Source organism: Mus musculus, chromosome 16 (genome assembly GCF_000001635.26).
Source record: "Mus musculus strain C57BL/6J chromosome 16, GRCm38.p6 C57BL/6J".
NCBI lineage: Eukaryota > Metazoa > Chordata > Mammalia > Rodentia > Muridae > Mus > Mus musculus.
In genome coordinates, this window is record NC_000082.6 from 31,074,704 (window position 1) to 31,096,593 (window position 21,890).

General features: G+C 46.3%; 2 protein-coding genes and 1 long non-coding RNA gene across 15 annotated transcripts in view; all 3 read right to left on the minus strand.

The window, feature by feature from the left end:
- The window catches only part of Xxylt1 (xyloside xylosyltransferase 1), a 126,086-nt gene extending 119,357 nt beyond the window's left edge, over nucleotides 1-6,729 (minus strand). The window contains exon 1 of one of the 2 annotated variants that reach the window (XM_030249136.1): nucleotides 6,080-6,729. Coding sequence is in view for 1 of the 2 variants with exons in the window: in NM_198626.2 (NP_941028.2) it covers nucleotides 6,132-6,632 (501 nt within the window). In the remaining variant the exon portion in view is untranslated. The remainder of the gene's footprint in view (nucleotides 1-6,079) is intronic. The other variant, NM_198626.2, reaches the window with a different exon arrangement.
- On the minus strand, nucleotides 900-6,071 carry Gm46554. Its single transcript, XR_001781953.1, has 2 exons — nucleotides 4,602-6,071; nucleotides 900-4,491 (listed from the first exon to the last, which is right to left on the minus strand). It is a non-coding gene; the product is annotated as a predicted gene, 46554 (long non-coding RNA).
- Nucleotides 6,730-17,708: 10,979 nt separating the features above from the next.
- Nucleotides 17,709-21,890, minus strand: part of Acap2 (ArfGAP with coiled-coil, ankyrin repeat and PH domains 2) — a 108,874-nt gene continuing 104,692 nt past the window's right edge. For 11 of the 12 annotated variants that reach the window (XR_384613.4, XR_384614.4, XM_006522743.4 and 8 more), the window contains one exon: nucleotides 17,709-21,743. Coding sequence is in view for 10 of the 12 variants with exons in the window: in XM_006522743.4 (XP_006522806.1) it covers nucleotides 21,643-21,743 (101 nt within the window). In the remaining 2 variants the exon portion in view is untranslated. The remainder of the gene's footprint in view (nucleotides 21,744-21,890) is intronic. The other variant, NM_030138.2, reaches the window with a different exon arrangement.

Below are 21,890 nucleotides of genomic sequence, written 5' to 3' on the forward strand. Positions count from 1 at the left end.
AACCACCACACCTCTACAGCACAACACTCTGCCTCTTCTTAGGCCCACAGCAATTGCCAAACCACCACGGGCTGAAAGCCCTGGGGCCATGAGCCACACTAAAGCTCTCCCCTTCGCCCCACACCAGGTATTTTGCCACAAAGGAAAAACTAACTAGCTTACTGTGTGTGATACTGCTAAATACATTTATCCAACTGCCCTTATCAGCACATGATCGCCTCATAGTAACTAAGAAAATGCAAGTCAAAAGCAAATCAAACCAACCAAAAGACCAAAATCAAAACCACAGACAAGTGAGGGTGTGGAGAGCTAGGCCCCACACACTGCCTGCAGCAGTGAGCAACAAAACAGCTGCCTTGAAACCAACCAGGCCGTTCTGAAGACCTGCCACTCTACTCCTAGGTTCTATCCAAGAGATCTTAAAGCATGTCTATCCCCAAACATATAATCAAGTAACCACAGCAAGCTGCCCCGAAGGGGAACCCAAGAAAATTCATCAGCTAATAACTGTAATGGAAGCTGATCCACACTGTGGGTTATTATCTAAATACAAAAAAGGACAAAGTACTGGTGTGCTTCAATGTGGATCTTAAGAATTTTCAGCCACACCCAGTGCCACATGAAAGACACCCAGGGACCCCAGGTGCCACTAAGAGGAGCAAGTAGGTGGTGCCGAAATGGGAGAGAAAGAGAAACAGAAGGATGTGGGCACAAAGGAGAGAGGCAGAACTGGAGACTGGAGGGGAGTGAGGAACAGCCTGTGAATAGCAGTGATGCTACCTGAGGCCACGGCAAGGCCCTGGACCGTGTTGCTGATGATGGCCCTGTAGGGGCAAGGGGATGGGTGTGTGTCTGTGTCTGTCTGTGTGTGTGTCTGTATGTGTGTGTGTCTGTCTGTCTGTCTGTCTGTCTGTGTATGTGTCTGTGTGTCTTTGTGTGTGTGTGTGTGTGTGTGTGTGTGTGTGTGTGTGTGTCAATGTCCCTGGCCCATCCGTGTAGGAAGGTTAGTGGCTGTCCTGCTTGTGTAGCAGACTAAGGGGTACTGGTCATTTTAGACTCAGGAATGGAGGTGTCATTTGTGGGTTCCTAAAACCTGACAGATGAAGGAGGTCATATCTGCCTTCTAGGGATATTCTAGCAGGGAGAGAGAGACTACAAACAAGTCCACAGGTCAGTTATTTTCTCAAACATCCGGGCAGACTAGCACCTCAGCCCCCTCTTCTCATCTTCTCTGAAGAAGTTGCTCCCACAGCGCGTTCCCTCTCCCCTCCCCTCAGACTCTGCTCCCTCATCTCCTTACCAGTGAGCCTTCCCTGGCCACTGCACACGACAGCCAAGTCCCCACCCTGAACATCTGCACAGCCCCTGGCTCCTTGTCCTGCTTTGCTTTTCTCCGTGAAACCTGTTCTCTTGCTTACTTGTTTAGAGTCCATCCCACACACATTTCCAAGACTTCAGAGTGAGTTCCCAGAGGGCTGTCCTTTTGCTACGGCTCACAGAAACCCAGAGCAGCCCTTATTCAGGGTAAGCGTTCAATACCTGTTGGGTGGATACACAAAGGAGTATGGGCCACAAAAGACATACACAGCAGACGGGAAAGATGGGGTGTGTTTTAGAAAAGGGGCTGAGAGCAGACAGAATGGTGACAACACAGGGCCAGCAGAGGTGTCAACAGAGGCCGCTTCTGATGGCTGCTCACCGAGCTTATTTTATCAAGAAGTCAGCGGAGGAAGTCCACATTCGATTTTGGACCAAAACCAAAGCCACAGAAACACTGGGCTGAACACAAAGCGATGCAGATTTGCTGGTTCAAGCTTCATCAGCCACCCTGGACCATGACGAGAAGGGCTTACGCTGGGGAGGGCAAGACAGTGATCTAGAAAGAGCCTCATGGCTGCATGGGGCTGGCTCTCGTGCCAGCCAGAGATGCTTTCCTCCAGACTGTTTAAATGAGAAACAGCCCAAAAGTGTCTGAGTCAGCTTCCTGTCAGGCTTTCCGGGGACACCCTGTTGGATGTGATACAGCAAGGAAAGCGATGGAAGAGCGAAACCTTAGCTAGGCATGAGGGCACCAGGAGACTAGAGCAGCAGGATTTGAGTTCCAGGCCATCATGGGCTACAGCAAAGCCATACAGAGGCAGGGGTCAGAGCTTATGCTGGTTTCTATAGGCTTGGCCCTGGGAGTGGCACCACTGGGAGGTGTAGCCTTGTGGAAGTAGATGTGTCACTGTGGGTGTGGGCTTTAAGACCCTCATCCTAGCTGCCTGGAAGCCAGTATTCTGCTTCAGATGAAGATGTAGAACTCTCAGCTCCTCCTGCACCATGCCTGCCTGGATGCTGCCATGTTCCTGCCTTGATGATAATGGACTGAACCTCTGAACCTGTAAGCCAGCCCCAATTAAATGTTGTCCTTATAAGAGTTGCCTTGGTCATGGTGTCTCTTCACAGCAGTAAAACCCTAACTAAGACAGAAGTCTTGACACAAGTATGGGCTTCCACTTGAGAGAGGGACAAAGAAGGAGCTCAGAAGTGAATCCGCAGGGCTGGAGAGATGGCTCAGCGGTTAAGAGCACTGACTGCTCTTCCAGAGGTCCTGAGTTCAACTCCCAGCAACCACATGGTGGCTCACAACCACCTGTAATGGGATCTGATGCCCTCTTCTGGGGTGTCTGAAGTCAGCATATTCACATATATAGATCCAGCTTTGGGAGGATAAGCTAGGGGAAGGAGAGCAGGGCTGGAGGTGCCAGGAAGCACAGGAAGCTTAAATGGAAATTACAAGGCACCCCTTCCCAAGTTGGCAGAGGCAGAAAGAGGGCTGTCAGTCATCGGGTGTAGAACGCCTGCATTATGCTAGACACATTGCTCTCCGGGGTGGGCAGCCAGGGCCAGGGAGCCTAAGCTGGCTCTGAGAGGTGAGCGGGAGAGATCAGACTCATTGCAGGAATGCCTGTGCCTCTCCATCTAAATGCATGTCCTAGGCACCACCCAGGTCAGTGTGGACCAGCGCCTGGGGTACCACCCAGGACTTCTTTAGTATTTTTAGGGAACATGGGACTCTGAGGAGTGAGAAGATGGACTATTCAAGCAGCATCTACATTGGTACCTGGGACACAGCAGGTTCAGACGTTTGGTTACAAGAACTTTCACAGTCAGGACATGATAAGCTAACAAATTCTGAAAGTTTTGCTGTAATAGTCAAAAGTGAGACTTTTCTGGTTACGTGAATGTTTCCTCTGATATTTAATTAACTATAGCAGAGCCCGAGGTTACTAATACATTCTCTATCTATCTCCGGTGTTTATCACTTGAAGGTGACTTGGGAAGGCAACGCTGAGCACAGACACAAGTCATATGGCAGCTCATGATAGCTCTACAGCTTGTGGACGTGACGGAGCCCCAGGTTGTCTCCACAAGACTCTGTGCTGAGGCCCTCTTGTTCCAAGACAACATTCCCTGGAGCAAACCATCCTCTGAACCTTCTCTTACAAGAGAGAGGTCATCTTTAAAAGGGAGAAACTGTAGTCGGATGCCCTCCTGCCTCAGGCCACCTCAAAGGCAGCCACTCCCCAGCGGCCTCGCAGAGTCTCTTCACTTTGCTGTTGTCTGTTCCTGAAGTTCCTTCTAGCTAATGTGACCTGTTTAAGAAGTCCTGATTTCCTAGTCAATGCTGAAAGAAATAATTCCTTGAATAAAAGATACCCACACACAAAGGGGTACCTTTTATTATATTAACAGTGTCACAAAATACAAACTTATAAGCAATGGGGGCAATGTGACCCCAAGATTGATAAACCTCTACCTGCCTGCTGCTATCCTGTCAGAGCAGATAGACCTTCCTGACGCTGCAGCCCTTTAACACAGTTCCTCATGTTGTGACCTCCAACCATAAAATTCCTTTTGTTGCTACTTCATAACTGTAATTTGCTACTGTTGTGAACTGTAATGTAAGTATCTGTGTTTTCTGATGATCTTGGGCAACGCCTATGAATGAAAGAATCATTCCACCCCCAAAGGGGTCTCAACCCATAGGTTGAGAACTGTTGAGTTAGAACCACTAGCTTACACCTCAACAGGAAAGGTGACAGTCCCTTCAGGTCATTTGCAGCTGCCATCAAGCTTTGTGTGAGAGCTTGCAGCTGTCAGAGATGGGCTCCATGGAGCAGGAAACACATACTCCAAGACAGCAGCCTGATCTTCAGGCCAACTGCATGGCAGGGATTGTGTAGGGGCAGGAAACAACGGCAGGAAAGTACCAATGGGTAGAGCTGCAGCTGTGGGTCCCCTGCACGCCTCCAGGGAGCTGGCGGTACTAGAAGAGGAGCAGGATCTGGAATGGAGACAGTACTCCAACATTGGGAATGGCATGAGCACACGGGCTGGACAGCAGCACATGTGCCGGATGAAGGGAAGAAACACATCTGGAAATGCAGAGCAGGCCGGAGCTGCTATTCCCGTACGTAGCCATAGCATGCTGGTCTTCAAGGTGACCTGGAGAAACCCAAGATCTGTCTAGACTGGCCCTGTGGCCTTCCCCCTGAAATAGGAAGGTTTCTCCAGTGTGAGAGTCCAGGGGATCAAACAGGGACTGGCTGAGTTACCTCTGGAGATTCCAGATAAGTAAAGCTCGGAGCAAAGCCCTGGTCAAAGACACTTGTAGACCTCCTATAGACCTCCTGTAGGATGAAGTTCCAGTCCAGGTACCCTTTCCTGACCATAGCGGTTGTCCTGATGGTCTCATCTGTCCTGGGCATAAACCACACCGTCAGTGCTTGGGGGGGGGGGGGGGAAGCAGGAACGAAAAGCTCCTCCAAGCCATGGAGGACTGGGCTTGGAAGGTTCCCCAAAGAGGAAATCAAGTAACACTGTGAGCAGAGAAGATAGCTTCTGTAAGGACATACTCAATACAGTTAGGAAGCCATGTGTGGTGACACACAAATGGTGGAGCGCTCAGGAGTGCTGGCAGGAGTCTGAGCCAGCCTGAGCTACACAGTGAGTTCCCAGGTTAGTTTAGACTGCAGAATGAGATAAAAAAAAAAATCAATACAGGTAGGATATTTCCAGCCATAGCTATACACACCTGTAATCCAGCATTCCAGAAACAAAGGCAGAAAAAGAGTCTGGTCAAGGCTAGTCTGGTCTCCATAACAAGACCAAAAACCAAAAGACATGGCCACTTGTCTACGTAGGAGAGTCAAGGAGGAGCCCCACCAAGCAACTGGGACACGACTCTATCATCAACACAAAACTGCCTGGGACCCCTGAACCCAGCATGGTCCTGGAAGCAGCTCCGGTTTGTCACCAAGCTAGGTACAGGCACAAGGAACGCTGCTCTTGTCTCAATATCTTCCACCAACATCAGGATCCATCCTCAAAGACCGTCTACCCCTCTCACCCAATAATCAGACTCTGGGCCCACTCCGTACAACCACTGGGTCAAAACAGGGCAAGCAAGTTGATGAGAGTAAGAGCACATTAGGTCAAGAACCCAATCCTGGACAAGCAGAGGCAGGTGATAAATCAGAAGATGGAAGAGGTGGGGGCTGCTAGGAAGCCAGGCTGATCGCCTCCTGTCTGTATCTCCTGGAGCTTTTACTTCCTCTCCGGGAGGAACCTGTGGCTAATCTAACTGGTTCGTGTCCTTAAGAGCAAGAGGGAAAAGGACACAGAGAGGACACGAGATGGTTTCCCCCAGAATACTACTGAGAAACGCCAGCTTAACCCCGATATTTCTAGAGGCCTCCCCAAGATCCTAACCGGAAGATACAGCTCGATGACGGCTATTGGTGCCTTCAAAAGGAACAATTCTATTCTCAGAAGTCAAAGAATATTAGGAGCGTAGACTGTAACGCACTTCTTAGGAACTCTGTGAAGCTAGCGAAATGAGGCAGGCTGATTTTTCAGGAAACAGTGCCGAATGAAGCGGGAGAGGGACTAGTTAACACTGCAGAGCCATCCCTGCTAATCTGATTCTAGGACACGCCCCCAGAGCAGATCTCCAAGACGCGGGACGTGCAAGTGCAGGACGGGGCGGAGGAAACTGGACAGGCTACGGGCACAGGAATCGGACAGCGCTCACCGGAGATGCCGATGACAGCTCAGAGAACGGACCTGGGCCACCCACCGCTCACCTTGCACTTGAAGCCGGCGGCGGGCGGCAGGAGCTCCCGCAGCAGGGCCTTGGCCACCTCGCGGCTGGCCTCTTCGCTCACGAAGTGGAGGTTAAGCACCTCGTGCGCCTCGAATTTGGCGAGGCGCAGCAGGGAGCTCAGCGCCACCCGAGCCTTGGCCTGCAGCGGCGCGTTGTGCTCCGCCTTGGTGAACATCATCAGCAGGTGGTAGTCCACCGGGACCACCACGCCGCCCTCCAGGCTCTTGGCCTTGGCCCCGGAGGCCGGCGCCGCGGAGCCCCGGGCCAGCTCGGGTGCGGGCGGCGTGGGCGCGGCGGCCCCGGCGCGGGCCTCCTTCAGCCTCTTGGTGGCGCTGGAGAAGGTCTCCCGGCCTGAGCCCAGGTAGTAGAAGGCGCACACCGCCAGCGCCGCGGCCAGCAGCAGCGCGCAGTAGTGCGAGCGCAACGCGCCCAGGCGCGCCATGGCCCGAGCGCACGCAGCTCCGCCTCGGAGGAGGCCCATGCGCCGGAGCCGGCGGCCCAGCAGCCGGGCCCACTCAGAGCAGCACTCTAGGGCCCCAAGCCCCGCAGCCGGCGGCGGCCATGGAGGGGGCGGGGCCGCGCTGCCCGGAGCCAATCACGAGCGTGGATACCTAAAAGGCGGGGCCAGAGCAGGCTTCGCAGCCGCCAGGTCCTAAATTCCGAGGGATTAGACCGCAGATGGCCCGTGCAGATTTTGGCTGCCAAGCTTGAGAAGGCTGACAGCCTGGACTGCGTTGGCCAGCTACGCTCAGCTCAGGGGGATAGGGAGGGAATCTGGGTCTTAAAAAAACAAACGCCTCAATATAGGATTTGTGAAAATAAAGGTTGAACTCAAAAGAGCCAACTTTTCTGTCAACACGTGTTTTCTCTCTCTATCTCTGTCTCTGAGTCTGTCTCTCTGTCTCCCTCTCCCTCTCCCTCTCCCTCTCCCTCTCCCTCTCCCTCTCCCTCTCCCTCTCCCTCTCTCCTTCCCTCCCTCCCTCTCTCCCTCCTCTTTCTCTCTGAAGCTCTAGCTGCCTCTCCATCACTTAGGAAACTACCTAGAGCTGAAACATTTAAATCGGAAGGAAGTTTCTAAGACTTGGTGATTTAACAAGTTTTGATGGAAACTGGTTTGCATGATTGAAAGAGGTGGAGATGAAAATGCACAAACACCCCCGCTTACACAACAGGCTAGCCTTTCTCTGTGGATGGCATTCACCTACCTGCCCCAGCATCACACCTTTCCAACTCTGCCCTTTTCAACTGGAGCAACACTTCTGAAAAGCATCCAGCCTTTGAAACAGGCCTGGTGGGTTCAACATATACTATTCACCCCGGGCAGGGGGACCCGAGACGGTCAGATGAACACAATTGGTAAAATCATCTGATCCACACGACTCCATGATATGCAGATATTCACAACAGGTCAAAAGATGTGATTTCCAAGACACAACTCAAATTCAGTGAGTAATTCAAGTTCTGAGTTGTATTTTCCAAAAGCTCCACGGTTGGGAGACATGGGACGGGAAGTCCAGGCCAGCTATACCGCTACTAAGTATTACACACCCAGTGGTTCCGTGGTTACTCTGAAAACAATTATGCCCAGATGTAAAATAAAGCCAACATTACCATCACAAATATGAAAGACAGTAAGATGTCTGATATTGAATAATTATATCCAGAAGATATTAAACTTAAAAAAATACGTGAAAATATCCAATAGGTATAAAAAATTTAATAACCACAACTTTTCTGGGGTGCTTATAAATACAACCCCAAATCTCTAAATAATTCTGCAACTTGTGCCTTTTAGTCCCCACCCATAGATCAAGTGGGGTCTCTCTCCCTCTCTCTCTCTCTCTCTCCTTCTGACAATTATTCTACAATTTTTCAACTAATGATTTAGCCCTTTAATTGATGCCAAAGAAATAAAGCAACTTAAATTAAACCAAAGTCAGGAAAATACTCAAATAATTCTTCACAAAATTTCTACTCCCTGATGTCTGATAGACAGAACCTCAACCAAGCCAGCATTTTCATTTCCAGAGTTTAACCCTGAGTTGTAGCTTACCAGGCCTTACTTGTTGCCCATAAGGAAAACTTAATGTTGTAGCTTAAGTATATACGCCACCACATAAACTACAGCGGTGGGTTCATGGCAGCCACTGAGTCACTAAGCTCATCTAGATGACCTACTGATCCCAAGCACGAGCGCACCCAGGAGACAGTGAACAAAGAGAAGGAAGGCCCTGATCCTGTCTGGAGTGCACTTCAGCAGGGAAAATAGCAAGTAAAAACTCAGGTGCGGGTAGGCGGCCTTCCCTCAGCTTAAAATCCATGCACTTTGGTGTATCACAACATGGCTATGTAGACAAAAATCCTGATGTGCACAGTTAACTCAAGGAGTAAGTTTAACCTTGGCCGAAGCATGTAATTCCTGAGCAGGTATCAGACAGCTGTTTTTTTTCCTGTAGCATACTTTCTACATCTACTTCAGCCCATGGCTTATGGTCTCTAAACTCCTTGCTGTCTAGTGTGGGGGTTTTAACCATCCTCAGTGACTCTATGACAGCCACCTATAGACCACCTAGTCCATGTTTCTTTGATGAATAGACTCCAAGAGAACAGTGATCATATATATACAGATAGATAGATAGATAGATAGATAGATAGATAGATAGATAGATAGATATCAAACTGTTTCCTCTACTGAACACAGCATCTGCTACACTGAGAAAGCCTTTAGAATACTCACCTACCAAACCAGCATTTCACTTCTAAGAGTTTATCCTTGTACCAAAGAAAGCACAATATACCAAAATACTTAGCCCCAACAGATAAAAAGGTGGGAGCCTGAAGTCACAGCGATCTGGAAAGCAGTGCTTGAGTTCAGTGCCAGCTTAGGTAGTTCAAGCCACCTTGTATGGCTGTGGTCCTGTGTGACTAAGGCCCTGGCTCCTAAAGATCTCTCTCTAAGAGCTAGATTTCTAATAGCAAAGGGATTCGTGTTAAGTAATCACCAATGAGATGCTTAAGCAAGTAATACAGCACAGTCACTAGAAGTGATATGTTCACAGGTCGGCAGATCTCTGATTTCAAGGCTGGCCTAGTCTATATAGCAAGTTCCAGGCTAGCCAAGGCTAGCATAAGACCATGTCTCAAAAACAAACAAAACACCTGATGTGTTCAGCAACTGCACACAGATAATTTTTTAATATAGAGAAAACCTGTACATTTTAAGAGACATATTAGCCAACTGCAGACTATGAACACTGGTGAACTGACTTGGAAAAACCATATTTGAGACAACTGGAAAGATCTGATCATTTTATGCAGTTTAAGGAAGTGTTATATCATTGCACAAGATCCTTTCAAAGATTCACACTAAATGATCTGGAATTTGGTCCCAGAGTTTGGAGGTAGTGGGGGGAGGGGAGCTCCAAGAAAAGAAAAATGTTGCCATGAGCCTGTGACTAAAATTACTTTGGTACATCTGAACTTTTCACCAAGTTTTAAAAAAATATTCCCGTCTAAGTAAAAGAAGGTCATAAAGCAATATTGTCTGCTGTATCAGTGCACACAGACCCAAAGGTCCAGAAGGGCTTCTATACCAAGGCAGTGGCTTCCTAACCAGTGCTAGTCAAGAGAAATGTAATCTATAACCCACCCTGTCCAGAACAACAGTCATTAGGCACATGTGGCTACTGAGCTCTCACGATGCAGCACTATGCCTAAAGACTTAATTCATCATTGCTTGTCACGGGACTCCGGTGGAGTCAGCTTGTCAGATGAAAGTCTGAAAGCTTTCTCATGAGGAAAGAGTTTCAAGAAAACTCACTCCCGGATCTTTGGCTATTCCCCTAACCCATAAAATTAATTTTCCAAATCCACATTAGTCTAGTGTATGGATCCACGTGCACTCTATATAGTGTTACCTTATAGTAAATGCCTTTTAAGATTGTATTCTAACATAGCTAAAGCCTTTTTCCAGTGTTCTTAGATTCCAGATAGCAGCAAGGAGCTTAACCTATTCAGTAACTAATTAAGCTCTACCAATAACAATAAAGCACTAGCCATTAACTCAGCTGTCTGTAGATAGAGACTAAAAGTCTCACTGAAATAGAAATCTTTTACTACAGGCTGCATTCCATGTCAAGTATAAGTTGATATACTACCCTGATAAGGGGGAACTCTCCAGACAGGATAAGTTTTACTAGACCTAAGAATTTAGAGCTCCTGATAACACACTACTCTTAAGGCCTATCAAGAGTTAACAACCCCCTGATGCTTTTAACCTTAAAGTGTAAAATTCTTGCCTGGCATTAGGCTGATCCTAGGCAGGACTTGTTATCCCTAATGTAAACATTTAATTAGTCCCTACAAATTCCTTTCTGCTGTAACTGGTGAATTTCAGTGTATCTTGTCTTTTTGTGATTTGTATCCTCTGAAATTCGTTGTAATATAAGTCTGAAGCTCAACCAGAACATTTCATTCAGATCCAACACCATCTCGAGTGTCTGGCTGTCTGTCACATCTTAATCTTTGCCCATCTACTCTATGTGGGGAGCGGGTGTGGCGGCAGTCCCAAAGGCGCCAGAGACTGCAGCTAAGTCATATGACTTGCACCTGACTTCCTCATATAAGACACAAACATCTTGAGTGCTGCGCAGGTGTACCAGGATATAGGTGAATCCAATTTGGTGGAGATTTGCCCCTGCTGCCCTGATTAGCTGAAGCCTCGTGACTGGCGAGGGGGCGTGGCCTGCGGTGCGTGGATGGGAACTGAGAGTATATAAGAGTGAGAGGCCCGGGTTAGAGGGAGGATTATTATTCGAGAGAGGATTACTATTAGTGGGGGAGATATAAAAACAAGGGAGATATAAAAACAAGGGAGATATAAACAAGGGAGATGTACTGGCTAGTTTTGTGTCAACTTGACACAGCTGGAGTTACCACAGAGAAAGGAGCTTCAGTTGAGGAAATGCCTCCATGAGATCCAACTGTAAGGCATTTTCTCAATTAGTGATCAAGGGGGAAAGGCCCCTTGTGGGTGGGACCATCTCTGGGCTGGTAATCTTGGGTTCTATAAGAGAGCAGGCTGAGCAAGCCAGGGGAGGCAAGCCAGTAAAGAACATTCCTCCATGGCCTCTGCATCAGCTCCTGCTCCCTGACCTGTTTGAGTTCCAGTCCTGACTTCCTTTGGTGATGAACAGCAGCATGGAAGTGTAAGCCGAATAAACCCTTTCCTCCCCAACTTGTTTCTTGGTCATGATGTTTGTGCAGGAATAGAAACCCTGACTAAGACAAATTGGTACCAGCAGAGTGGGGTATTCCTGCGACAACCTGACCATGTTTTGGGGAGGTCTGTGGAAGGACTTTGGAACTTTGGGCTTGAAGATCCATTCGTTGTTAAGAGCTCTGTCAGATGTTTTGTAGGAGCTTGGAAGATAATGTTGAGAACAGTGCAGAAGATGGAGGCCTGGCTTGTGAAATTTCAGAGGGAAAATTAAAGACTCTTTTCAGGGCCATTGCTGTTTTGATTGTGAAGATTCTGTAGTTCTGGTTAGCTGGGGCTGAAGAATCAGCTGTGATTAACAAGATACCAGAACTACTAAAGCAAAAACTTTGCATTACTGGGACTATTGATGCTGGTTAGCTGGAGCTAAGAAATTAGCGGTGATTAAGAAGAGACCAGCATCATTGAGGTGACATCTTCTGGGAAGTGTTTTCTGAGAGCACAGTGGCTGTGTTCCAGATATAGCCAAAGTTGTACCTTGTGCTGTGGCTGGACTTGGTAATGTGTAAGGGTCACCCAGGTGGTACTGGTTTTGAAGGCATGAAGGAGTTGAGCAGAGCAGCTGAGGCTTGGCACTGTGAGAGGCCATGGAAGGCCATTGGTGAAAGTGCAGCCTCAGTTGCAATTGATGGCCCAGGACTGAAGGGGTCATGCAGTGCTTTGGAGATGCCAGTACCATGAGATGACCACCAAGAGCAGCAGCAGCAGTGGATTACAGGCATCTGGAGCCTAGAGGATGATGCGTGTGCTACAAAGGGCATGGCTGGAGAAGTGACCCAAGCCCTTGGAGGAGCCCAGAAGATCGTAAGTTGGATCCCAGACATTGGACGGTTGGAGATTGACTTTTGCTTTTGATTGTGACTGTGCCCTGATATTTTCCCTCTTGAAGGAAGAAACTATTTTAGTAGAGCCCACAGTTAAGAGACTTTTAATTGTAAAAAGACTTTGGATTTTAAATGATATGGATATTTTAAAGAGATTGAAATTTTAAGAATATGTAAAGACTGTGGGATGTTTAAAGTTATTTAGACCTTGGGGATGAATAAGAATGTAAGGGTTGAGGCTTACTAGTGATGTGTTTGTGTGTCAAGTTGACAAGGGGTCAATTGTACTGGCTAGTTTTGTGTCAACTTGACACAGCTGGAGTTACCACAGAGAAAGGAGCTTCAGTTGAGGAAATGCCTCCATGAGATCCAACTGTAAGGCATTTTCTCAATTAGTGATCAAGGGGGAAAGGCCCCTTGTGGGTGGGACCATCTCTGGGCTGGTAATCTTGGGTTCTATAAGAGAGCAGGCTGAGCAAGCCAGGGGAGGCAAGCCAGTAAAGAACATTCCTCCATGGCCTCTGCATCAGCTCCTGCTCCCTGACCTGTTTGAGTTCCAGTCCTGACTTCCTTTGGTGATGAACAGCAGCATGGAAGTGTAAGCCGAATAAACCCTTTCCTCCCCAACTTGTTTCTTGGTCATGATGTTTGTGCAGGAATAGAAACCCTGACTAAGACAGGAGATATAAAAACAAGGGAGATATAAAAACAAGGGAGATATAAAAACAAGGGAGATATAAACAAGGGAGATATATGGAGAAAGAAGAAACAGGACTGAATAAATGTGTGCAGAAGGATCCTGTAGCAGCGTCGTTCTTCCTGGCCAGTTGAGCGCGCGCAAGAAGTGGTGCCGAAACCCGGGAAAAGAAACATCTTCAGACAAGAGCGAAGACCCCCTGCTACAGGGAGGATTCAGAACTGCATAACGGGGAAGAAGGGGTTAATAAAGGTTCCTGTGAAACAGACTGTTGAGAAGGATTCAACTGCGTGAATTCAGAACTATTCAGCTGGGGAACGGTACTGATGAAGAGAAAGAAGAGAGATGAAGACTGAATAAACTGCTGTTAGAAGGACTGGTGGTCGCATCGTTCTTGCTGGTCGAGAGCAGACGCGACAATTGGTGGCCCGTATGGGGAACCGACTCCCCCACCGAGTTCAGAACTTTCAGCAGTCAGTGGTTGCCAGCAGGGTAAGTTCACGGTGAGTGAAACTTGCGACCCCAGGAGTTTGGGAAGGACCTCGGATAAAATTGAGGCAAGTATAAAGTTGCCAGGAAGGAGGCACAAAGTAATGATAAGGTTCCTGGCTTTGGGACAAGTTAAGGTTCCTGGTTTTGGGACAAGTTAAGGAACTATGATAACCTCAGTGTAGTGATCAAGAGATCCTCACTGTGTAGTTATGCTTTTTTCTTCCATTGACCCTTTGTGGGTAGGTCTGATAGTTTTGGTCTTGTTTGTTCTGATATATGGACTCTGTTACTGTTTGAAACTGTGTGTAGAGGCAGTCAAGACAGGTCAGAAAATCCTTATAGAGCAACAAGAAAGTATGTCGGAAGAGGAGAAGGGCTTAAAAAGAAAAAGGAAAAAGAAAGGAGACACAGTGTTATCAGGTGGACAGAAAGGACAAAATAAAAGAGCCGAGGTGGAGGAGGAAGGCGAATTAGCTTCTGCGTCCTTTCCCTATGCCTCCTCAGCAGCCACCTGTAGGTGGACCTTCTGTCCGGAGATTTGTAGAGGATCGATCGAATCAGGTGTTGATGTGGGCGAGAGGGTCTGTTTGTGTGTTTCCACAGGACCAGACGGAACCTCTTTGGGTGCCGGAGAGATTGGTGAGATGCTGCAAGAATGAGGCTCCTGATCCAGTTGCCCCTGTGGATGTGGTGGATGATCCCACAAGCACAAACGATGGAGCCGAGATGAGAGATCCTTTCAGTGTTCCAGAAGCCGATACCAGCTCGACATGACATTCAAATTTTTCCACGCTTTTTGATCCCTGAATTCCCCTTAAAGAGATAGCCCCGCTGGCCATCTATCCCTTGCTTCAGGGAAGATGAGCGGGGATGAGAGCCCTGGGATGTATGCTTGTTATAGTGTGTGTGTGTGTGTTGGGCACATGTGTTAGGTGCAGAGTGTGCGGCCCGCACTTTCGCCATGGTAGCATAGGCTTTTGCTGCAGTGGAGGCGGGACAATCTCCTCAGATTCGGTTTGCCGCTCTAAAAGAAATTATGCTGCGTTATGCCGTGGGGTGCGAGGCTAAGCACTGCACAGAGGATAGCTTGCTGTTGGCATCCTGTGGAAGGCACGTCTGATTGCATGAAGGGTCAGTGTCCTAGTTCCCTTCCCTCAGGAAAAACGACACGGGAGCTGGCCAAGACCTCTCTGGGTGATGAGCCTAAGGGATGGTTTTGTGTAGGGCCCCTATGCTTGCACACTGGGGATCAGACCTCTACCTTCACCCATGAGGCTTGCTTGCAGCAATTAAGATCTGGCCATAGGTTAAGTAACATCCTGGCCTTTTGATGCACCTGCTGCAAGCAAAACACAATCTCCCCAGGAGTGGCTTGGCATGATTGAGAGGTAGTCAGTGATAAGACTCCCTGGGCATGTCACCAACCTAAGACAGGGATCAAACCAATGCTGTTTGTCACCCAAGGACGGGTAAGGGGCATGGCTGCTGGGGGCTATCTACAGACATTCTCTCTGCCAAAAAAGAAAAAAGGGGGAATTGTGGGGAGCGGGTGTGGCGGCAGTCCCAAAGGCGCCAGAGACTGCAGCTAAGTCATATGACTTGCACCTGACTTCCTCATATAAGACACAAACATCTTGAGTGCTGCGCAGGTGTACCAGGATATAGGTGAATCCAATTTGGTGGAGATTTGCCCCTGCTGCCCTGATTAGCTGAAGCCTCGTGACTGGCGAGGGGGCGTGGCCTGCGGTGCGTGGATGGGAACTGAGAGTATATAAGAGTGAGAGGCCCGGGTTAGAGGGAGGATTATTATTCGAGAGAGGATTACTATTAGTGGGGGAGATATAAAAACAAGGGAGATATAAACAAGGGAGATATAAAAACAAGGGAGATATAAAAACAAGGGAGATATAAACAAGGGAGATATATGGAGAAAGAAGAAACAGGACTGAATAAATGTGTGCAGAAGGATCCTGTAGCAGCGTCGTTCTTCCTGGCCAGTTGAGCGCGCGCAACAACTCTAGAGACTCTTTTCTACGCAGGCACAGGGGACCAGAGGGCCTGCGGCAATTGCTTAACTTTATTTTGGATCTGTGCAGACTGGGCAAACAGCTCAGGCAATGCAGTGCCTGCCACACAGCACAGGTGCATCCACATGTGGTCGCCAGAACCCAAGTCTCCAAGTCTGGCACGTTGGCACATGCTTGTAAACTCAGAATGGCCACTGGAGAGGCAGATGTAGGATCCTTGGGGCTCATTGGTCATCTGGCCTAAGTGACAAGTGCTAAGCCATCCAGAGACCTTTCCTCAAATAACATATAACCTGTGCCTGAGGAGCGATGCTGAAGGACACACATGCACATATATCCACCTGCATGTGTGCATACATACACCCACAAACACACAAGCATGCACACACGCATGCACATAAAATAAACAAGTGACTTTGTAGCTAGTGGATTCCATTTTGGACAGCACAAGTAAGTAACAGAATTAGAAATGATTTTGTTTACACTTGAGTCTTGTTTTCTGGGTGAGGTTTCTGACTGCTTGTTTGCTTGTTTGGAGCAGGCTCTTGTTGCCTCTACTGACATGCTGAGATTCCAACACCCACCATCAGACCCAGCCCTTTTCTGTGATTTAGACTTTATTTCAGCAGTGATGATGATTATGCAAAACAAAACAAACCAGAAAAGAATAAGAAAGGAAAACAGGCTGTTTGCCTTCTCCTTAGAGACTACTCTGAAAATGAAATGCAGGGTTATAAGACTGATCACTGGGTCAGCTTTGTGTTAACTCTTAAAGGAAAAAGCAAAGCCGAGCTTTGCTTGTGGGTCTGCTTTTCAGCTCTACCTTCCTTCCATCCCATTCACACAGAAGTGGGGGTTTTGTTTACTAAAGGATGGAGTGTGCTGGGTTGCCAAGATTAGGAACTCCATTTGATAAAATCTTGCTAGTGTATGCAATGGTGTCAGCGTTTGGATGCTGATTATGGGGTGGATCCCTGGATATGGCAGTCTCTACATGGTCCATCCTTTCATCTCAGCTCCAAACTTTGTCTCTGTAACTCCTTCCAAGGGTGTTTTGTTCCCACTTCTAAGGAGGGGCATAGTGTCCACACTTCAGTCTTCATTTTTCTTGAGTTTCATGTGTTTAGGAAATTGTATCTTATATCTTGGGTATCCTAGGTTTTGGGCTAATATCCACTTATCAGTGAGTACATATTGTATGAGTTCCTTTGTGAATGTGTTACCTCACTCAGGATGATGCCCTCCAGGTCCATCCATTTGGCTATGAATTTCATAAATTCATTCTTTTTAATAGCTGAGTAGTACTCCATTGTGTAGATGTACCACATTTTCTGTATCCATTCCTCTGTTGAGGGGCATCTGGGTTCTTTCCAGCTTCTGGCTATTATAAATAAGGCTGCTATGAACATAGTGGAGCATGTGTCCTTCTTACCAGTTGGGGCATCTTCTGGATATATGCCCAGGAGAGGTATTGCTGGATCCTCCGGTAGTACTATGTCCATTGCATACACTAGCAAGATTTTTTCGAAAGGACCCAGATATAGCTGTCTCTTGTGAGACTATGCCGGGGCCTAGCAAACACAGAAGTGGATGCTCACAGTCAGCTAATGGATGGATCACAGGGCTCCCAATGGAGGAGCTAGAGAAAGTACCCAAGGAGCTAAAGGGATCTGCAACCCTATAGGTGGAACAACATTATGAACTAACCAGTACCCCGGAGCTCTTGACTCTAGCTGCATATGTATCAAAAGATGGCCTAGTCGGCCATCACTGGAAAGAGAGGCCCATTGGACACACAAACTTTATATGCCCCAGTACAGGGGAACGCCAGGGCCAAAAAGGGGGAGTGGGTGGGTAGGGGAGTGGGGGTGGGTGGGTATGGGGGACTTTTGGTATAGCATTGGAAATGTAAATGAGCTAAATACCTAATAAAAAATGGAAAAAAAAAAAAGATTAGGAACTCCAACGAACATAGCAATGGGAGAGGCAGTAGAGTCCAAAGTCTCTTAAAACAAAATCTGTGGTCTTCAGTGCACGATGTAGGGGCTGCACCATCTCTGGAATCAGGGAGAAGATACTTTAAGTATCAACATGGATTTCTGAAGTGAAGTGATCAGCAAATAGGATCAACAAGGACCTCCATAACCTGACGGGTGGAAAAGCCAAACTGGGCCTCAGCTAGAGCAGAGTTAGACCGAACCCAACCGAGTTCAAAAGGAGCTGGAGCACTTACAGCAACTGTGCCAGAAGTGAGATATTTTTATTGACTTAATATTGTAAATTTTCAGCATACAAAGTAACCAAGTATATTTACAATTCTTACATAATGTACATTTTAGAATAACTATAAAGATAATGTACTTTGTTCCATTTACAATGACAAACTACAGTAAAACTACATTCATTAATTAGATACAAATTCTCTACATACTAATAAAAAGCAATGGAGTGTTGGTTATACATTCTTACAATCCTTTTCACAGGTAGCAGGAAATAGTACACGTGATCAGCCTTGATGACCGGAATGATCCAGAAATGTCACAGAGCAAAGTAAACACATATTTTAAAGGAACTTGTCATTTCCAAGAGCTAACCTTCAGCCTTCGTGTAAAATGGTGCTAAAAATCTCGATAACACAGCAAGCTTTCCCTGTTAAAAATTAATTAATACCCCAAATAAGGTTGGGGAATGAGATAGATCTAGAAAATAAGATAGTGAGAAGATCAATACGAAGAAAAATTGTATTTAGTTAAATCTTTCTTTGTCCACATGGTCCCCCTCTATGTAAACAGAAGAAGCTACCCACGACAACCCCCTGGGAGGCGGCAGGACTCAGCCAGGCGGAAGCCAGACACCTTTTCATAGTTGTGTTTCATTAGAAAACATTACAGGGTAATAAATGGTGAGTTTACCTCTCTAAGATTTTCCTTTTATTAATGTTTCATACTACAAAAGAAAAATGTAGATTTTTCTACAATTTGATGCTTTCAAATTCCAATCTATTCCTTTAAACTCCACAATGAGGTTCTCCAGAGTATCTGAAGTCTCTTGTCAAAGACAGGGAAAGCTGCTGTCGCACAGCCATGCCGCATCCTTTCAGGACACAAGTGCTTTGGAAGCAGAGGGCAGGCCTGGGTCGCAGTCGGCTCCGCCTCCACCTAGTAGTGCAAGTGACCATCTCTGCAAAACCAGAGGGGCAGGCTGGGAATGGAGACATAGACAAGGCTGACAGGCACAGACCGTGGGCTCAGGAGACAAAGAGTGACGGGAAGTCCAGCCTAAGTCATAACACGCACAAAGGGGGGGTTTACGGTTCCCTTTGCTTCATCATTCACTTTGTCAGAAGCCCTGGATCCAAGAACTGAAGTTATTATGGATACAGGGTTTCATTAAAAAAAAAAAATACACATTTTCTAGTCCTGCTAATGGTCAAAATGCAACCACACAAAGAGTTAATTTAAATGGGTGATCTAGGAATGTCCAATTACTCAAAGTGGGTAGCAGTTTAGTTTCAAACACAGCTTGGCTTATAATCATACCTAATATGCAGACAATTTTATTTTTAAATACTGCTAACGTGACCACAAATTTAAGTTTTGTAAAATGTGAACATATATATTTTCCCCCCAAATGCACCTTTGATGCACTGAAGTATAAGTTGCAAGCTGTATTACTTTGGGGGAAGTAAATGCCAGAATTCACTAAACTACAACGAACACCAGCGTCAATTAGTTAGGTACACTGTAATGCCGGAATTAATCTTTGAGGTCTGTGTTAAAAATAAATTTGAAATTTTGGAAATCTTAAACATGCGATGCAATGAAGCCCGGTGAACGGCTGCTGCTGGGTCACCTTTATCTATAGCCACGGTAAAGCTGAGCTTAAGGAACCCTTCAGAGCGCCTCTATTCTTATTCATCAGTGAGAGCATGAAAAAGAACAGATGAATAATAAAGAATGAAACTATTATCAGCACGTCCATCCTGGAGAGACAGCAGGGCAGTCAGAACAAGCAGCCTGAGTGTCTGGCCAGCACTGTGTGTTCATCTCTCTAATGCGTGGACCGGAATACTGCCACATGCCACATGCCACAGAAAGCTATCAGTGAGCACAGCAGAACTCATCCAAGAGCCAGCCTCCTTTGAAACTATTCATAAAAGCCTTGCTACACTCCAGTCCTTTCCCTCGTCCAATTTGTCAGTACATTGAGAAAATGAAGTAAGCCACAGCAATGTAGTGTTGTACTGCCAGCCTCTACACAGCACTAAGTGACGTAGCTAACTCTGAATTCTAAAGATATTCAGGACCATCATAATCTTTAAGGCATTTCACTAGAATCTTTAAGGCTTTTTTTTAAAAAACAAAAAACAAAAACCACTCTCATCATTAAAGGGCAGAAGACACTGCTGACAGCCACAGCGGGGAGGCAGCAGGTCTGGAGGAACTGCCCCAAGCAGCAGAACCAGAGAGCCCCATCTGCACCTTCCCACAGGAGGCAGGAGCTCCAGGAGCAGCCAAGGAGCCCCTGGGAGGAGGTGGGCTTCCTTCCCTATCTTTAGCCTGGTTCTCTTCTTTGATCATGGTTTAGGACAACACATTTCAAAGTACATACCAATTAAAATATCACACATGAGACCGTTGCCTTTACCTAAATGCCTACAAGGCCAGATGACCTGCAAGTCTGAGGGGAGACAGCAAAGACAACATGCTTTCAGCCTGTGGAGGTTTGCACTTCCTCAGAAACAAATCACAGAAGAGTTTTATCCTTAAAGTGTGGTGGCTTATTAAATGAGCATTGCGTGCTTGCAACTCGGTCGAACTATGGGACCCAATCTGGGTGGCAGATATAATTCAATATAGCTTCTACTTAGACTCTGATTTTATATTTAATTCAAGTAAAGCTCTATGTACTGTAGGGAAAATGTTAAAGTTTTTACTTAATTAACTACAATTTTACATACATTTCAACATGTTTCTGTGAAGCTGAGTATCAGTGCGACTTACAAACAGCTTGAAAAGAGTGAGTATAATCAACAGTGCTGGCAATGAGCTACAAGGCAGCCGCTCCTGCATCCTGTCCTTCGACAAGACATCAACCAACCAATCAGAGGTGGGACTGGACAAACTATATCACATGTGCATAATTTTGGAACTCAAAATGACTTATTTCACTTAATTCTAAAGCTATATACAAGATACAATTTAAAAGAATGTATGCTGTTGTATAGTACACAAGATAAATGTAGAAAAAAATAAAAGGACTTTATTGCTGGTAAATTTTAGTATAAACAGGAAAAACAATTAGCTTTCTCTCCCATTACATGGAGATTTTTCTTTCACCAGGAGTAACAACAGTAAAAAATATATATCTTAAAATGGATTAATTCTAAATATAAAAATGCCCTAAAATATTATCTTTGATATCACTGTGTTTTGAAGAAAGCCCAATTTTGCAATAGCCAACGTCTGAAACCCGGTTTTATTATAGTGACGATCTGTCAAGGTTTCAGGAAATCAACCTGACAACAAAAGCTGAGCTAGGATTCTTGGGTGATTGAAGAAAGAAAACGGTAAGAGCTTCTTTCCACCGTAAGACGAAATGAATCTAAAGAGTAAAGTGTGGGCCACTCACACGGCAGCCGTGGTGCTGGGGACTCGGAGTGAGCGCGGGGCAAACTCACTGGGGGGTGCCTCAGCTGAGCCACCAGAAAATGCACAAACCTATGTCTGAAGCACCGACTATTACAAGGACAGCTATAGAAAAGACGCACGCTCCAAGCAGGTAAGATAAGGGGCTCCCACCTGATGCAGACTCTGTGACTGAATGTTCCCAGGGGAACCAGAGTCCCACCCACACACGGCAAGGATGGCGAGGTCTAGCAGTGTAGCACCTCAGAACTCAGAAATGCCTTTGATACAACTTTATATAAGAGCACAACCCACTGAAAAGACTTTTTTCTTAAAGAAAAGATGAACTATAGAGGATTCCTCCCTTTCCCAATTATGAGATTTTGTTCTCATTTACAAAAATCCAAAATGAACGGGCACCATTTTTCCAAACAATTCAATGTCTACCAAAATTAAGTGGAATTAAAGTAGTAAAAAAGGTGTGAGTTTCTGGTTGTACACGTTAAGAATTCACCAAATTTCATATTTTCCCCCCTGTTAAAAGGATCAGAACTTCTGTGAATCTTGCTGGAAACGATTGAGTTTCTCTGGATTATTGGATGCCATTTGAGAAAAATCACGAAAAATATCCTGGTAAGTTTCATCACCTGTATGAAAGGAAAATAAAGACACTGTTAAAATGTATACAGTGCAGATATTAATGAAATAATGTTCAATTTTACTCATACAACTTTAAGACTCATTACATCACATTAAAGTTTTGTTCCAATATTATTTTTTTGAAGGAAAAAGGC